This window comes from Primulina huaijiensis, unplaced genomic scaffold (genome assembly GCF_012295235.1).
Source record: "Primulina huaijiensis isolate GDHJ02 unplaced genomic scaffold, ASM1229523v2 scaffold24871, whole genome shotgun sequence".
In the NCBI taxonomy this organism is placed as follows: Eukaryota; Viridiplantae; Streptophyta; class Magnoliopsida; order Lamiales; family Gesneriaceae; genus Primulina; species Primulina huaijiensis.
The window spans coordinates 485,739-488,662 of NW_027356090.1; the positions used below are offsets into that span (position 1 = coordinate 485,739).

The 2,924-nt window shown below is 38.8% G+C and overlaps 2 protein-coding genes across 2 annotated transcripts; one reads left to right on the top strand and one right to left on the bottom strand.

Annotated features, from left to right (window-relative positions):
• Window positions 1–1,358, top strand: LOC140967342 (bZIP transcription factor 53-like). The gene is made up of 2 exons (XM_073427814.1): window positions 1–103; window positions 308–1,358. Exon 2 carries the CDS (start codon window positions 671–673, stop codon window positions 1,079–1,081), a length of 411 nt encoding a protein of 136 aa, XP_073283915.1. The 5' UTR covers window positions 1–103; window positions 308–670; the 3' UTR covers window positions 1,082–1,358.
• Window positions 1,359–1,775: 417 nt separating this feature from the next.
• Window positions 1,776–2,492, bottom strand: LOC140967231 (calvin cycle protein CP12-1, chloroplastic-like). The gene has a single exon (XM_073427638.1). It carries the CDS (start codon window positions 2,327–2,329, stop codon window positions 1,934–1,936), a length of 396 nt encoding a protein of 131 aa, XP_073283739.1. The 5' UTR covers window positions 2,330–2,492; the 3' UTR covers window positions 1,776–1,933.
• Window positions 2,493–2,924: the final 432 nt, after the last annotated feature.

The window sequence follows — 2,924 nt, forward strand, 5'->3', positions numbered from 1 at the left end:
TTTAAAATACTTGATATTTTCCGTGGCCAAAATTCTCTATAAATGGAGCTGCCCCGCGTTTTGGTTGGCCTTCTTTCGATAAAGTTTGGAACCTATCTCTAAGGTATGCTATCCCTTCTTTCTTTCTCCATCATCTTGTTTTTTATTCTGTAATTATTATTTTTATTCAATACTGTGTTTTACATGATTTTGTTTTGATTTCTGCGTCAATACGATCGATTGTGAATTTGTTGTTTCGATTCGTTTATTTTTTGGTGTGATTTGTTGATTGACTGCGTAACATGATGTTTTTGCTTTTCATCTGCAGATCGATTGGATTATTCGAATTCAGATCTAGGTTTTGCATACCGTTTACGTATTAGTTGATTTTGAGGGCTGAAGTCTGGATCTCTGTTTCTATGATTTCGCACTTTTTTCTACGTGAGTTTTTATGACTCTCGGCGTCCTGATGCGTCGAATTAGGATTCTCCACTCGTTCTCTGTTGTGTTTCTCTACTGGTTCTATTCTATTTCATGAATTTTTTCTCCACCACCCGTTCAACTGATTTAATCGATTTAACCAATAATCAATCATCTATCCAACCCTTCAATCCGATCTAGGATAAGCCTTTGTTCAATTTTTAAATTATTTACCATAAATCCCAATCGATTCTGAATTTGTCTTTGAGAAATGGCTTCAAAACAACAGCCTACTAGCTCAGGTTCAGACCCTGAAGAAAGGAAAAGGAAGCGTAAGATATCAAACCGTGAATCTGCCCGTAGGTCTCGTATGAAGAAGCAGCAACACTTGGATGAGCTGCTTGCTCAAGAAAGGCAGATGAAGGATGAGAACAAGAAACTAACTCAGATGATCGATGACGCCTCACAGCTCTACCTTAACTTTGCTTCCGATAATAATGTGCTCAGGGCTCAGGTTGCCGAGCTGACGGACCGCCTCAGATCGCTTAATTCTGTCATTCACATCGCATCTGAGGTTAGCGGTCTGGCATTCGATGTTCAGGATATACCTGACACGTTTCTGGAGCCTTGGCAGCTTCCTTGCCCGGTTCAACCCATCCCAGCTGATATGTTCAAGTACTAAACGATGGTGGAAGCAGTCTCTGAATTCAAGGGCTCTGATGATTCTGTGTTTGTGTTTTGCTTCCTGTAGTTACTATTTTGTATGTATTTATTGTTATGTCGGTAATAAGTGTGTTGTAGTGGTATCGGTATGAAGTCTTAAGTTTTTAATTTATGTGTGGGGTTTATGTTAAGTTTGCCTTTGGGTTTGTTATGGTCTAATGTTTTGTACTGAACGGTTCTATTGTAGCAATGTCATTTGGTTCTTGATCGACGTGAATTGGATATTAGTATCTTAATTTGTTCTTGTCATATGTATCATTAGAACCCTATGGTTTTGAATCAGATCATATATGTGCAATTCATATTTCATTTTTAGGTGATTTCCGCGATGCTTTGATTCTTCCCTGGATATCGAATCCTAATTTGCACCATTAATTAGCCACATTCTTCTACCAAAAAACTTTACCATCAATACACCTTTGCAATAACCATCCTGAGGGTCCTTCCAATATTGTAGAAAATTAGCCAACTCAGTGGCACATCATCTGGCTCATCATGCCATAGTCTCAGCAACTAGTGTCGAATTCAGGGATTCCATTCCTTTGTTTTTGTCTGCTTTTGTGTAAAAACTGATCGTGTGATGTCTTGTTTTTTTTTTTTTTTTAAAATAAAGTAATAAACTTCACCATCTGCGAAAACTTTACCAGCATGCAAACAATATAACACAAATTTTGCATTTTCTCCGACAAAATCGTTCTCAATTTCCAGTTTTTTATTGTCTCAATAAGATGCTGTAAAATATCTGTTTCACCCAAGCCGTCTAAAAATAATTATACATGCAAAGGTACACAATCATATCCATAATCCTAAATCAGTTATCGTAAGTGCGGCATTCCTCAGTCTCCGGATTGTCCTTGCAGAAATTCCCCGAAGGATCGGAGATCTCCTTGCTCCTGTCCCTTGCATCGCTAGCGCTTAGCTCCTCCACCTCGTCCCATGCCGCTGCGCACTCCCCATCAACCGGGTCATCGGAGCAGGTTTCCTTCGCGTTCTTGATGCTCTGTTCCACTTTATCCGACAGCTTATCAGGCACCACCGCCACGGTTTGGATAGACACCATCCCGCCATGTCCAAAGCTGGTGTTGCACCTCCTCCATGGTGAGTTTATGAATGAGAATTTTCCAGAATTCTCGGCTTTTGAGGAGCTGAAAAACTGAGCAAAGACTTTTGGGGATGTGAAACTGACTCCAACAACAGCAGCTGCCATCCCAATATTTTTAAGAGTCGAAGTGCACACAATGGCTGGAATCTTGAAAAGAAAATGTGTTATTTCTCTGAAGCCCAAGAAGATGTACTAGTAGGGCGTGTATTGATTTGCGGACGCTAAATTCTTATGCCTTCTTTCTGCCGGTCATGGGCTGTTCAAAAGATATCTGTTGCGTAGAAATACCGGTAAATACTTTCATTCTTGTTTCCATCACCATTTTTTTAAGCTTCAGTCGCTATTTTTTTTATTGTGTTCTGGTTAAAATTAAAAGACCAATGTACAAACATGTAAATCACATTGATCAGATAAATTATAGACAGTGTGAGGTCGATTCAATCCTACTTGATCTATAACTAAAATTAACAAGTTCAACCTAAATAACTATGTTAATAATATTATTTGGCATTTTTTCCCTGAAATTATAACAATCTTTTTGCTTCAATGAATATGTGAAAATACTTATCTACTTATATGAAAGCCTAGATAGTTTGTATTTGGCCAGTTACTGTACAGTTCCCGGTCAAAATCAAGACCACGTGCTGTATGCTCCTTTCTTTACCAAGCAAAAGCCTGTGCTGTCAGCAGAAGAGTAAGC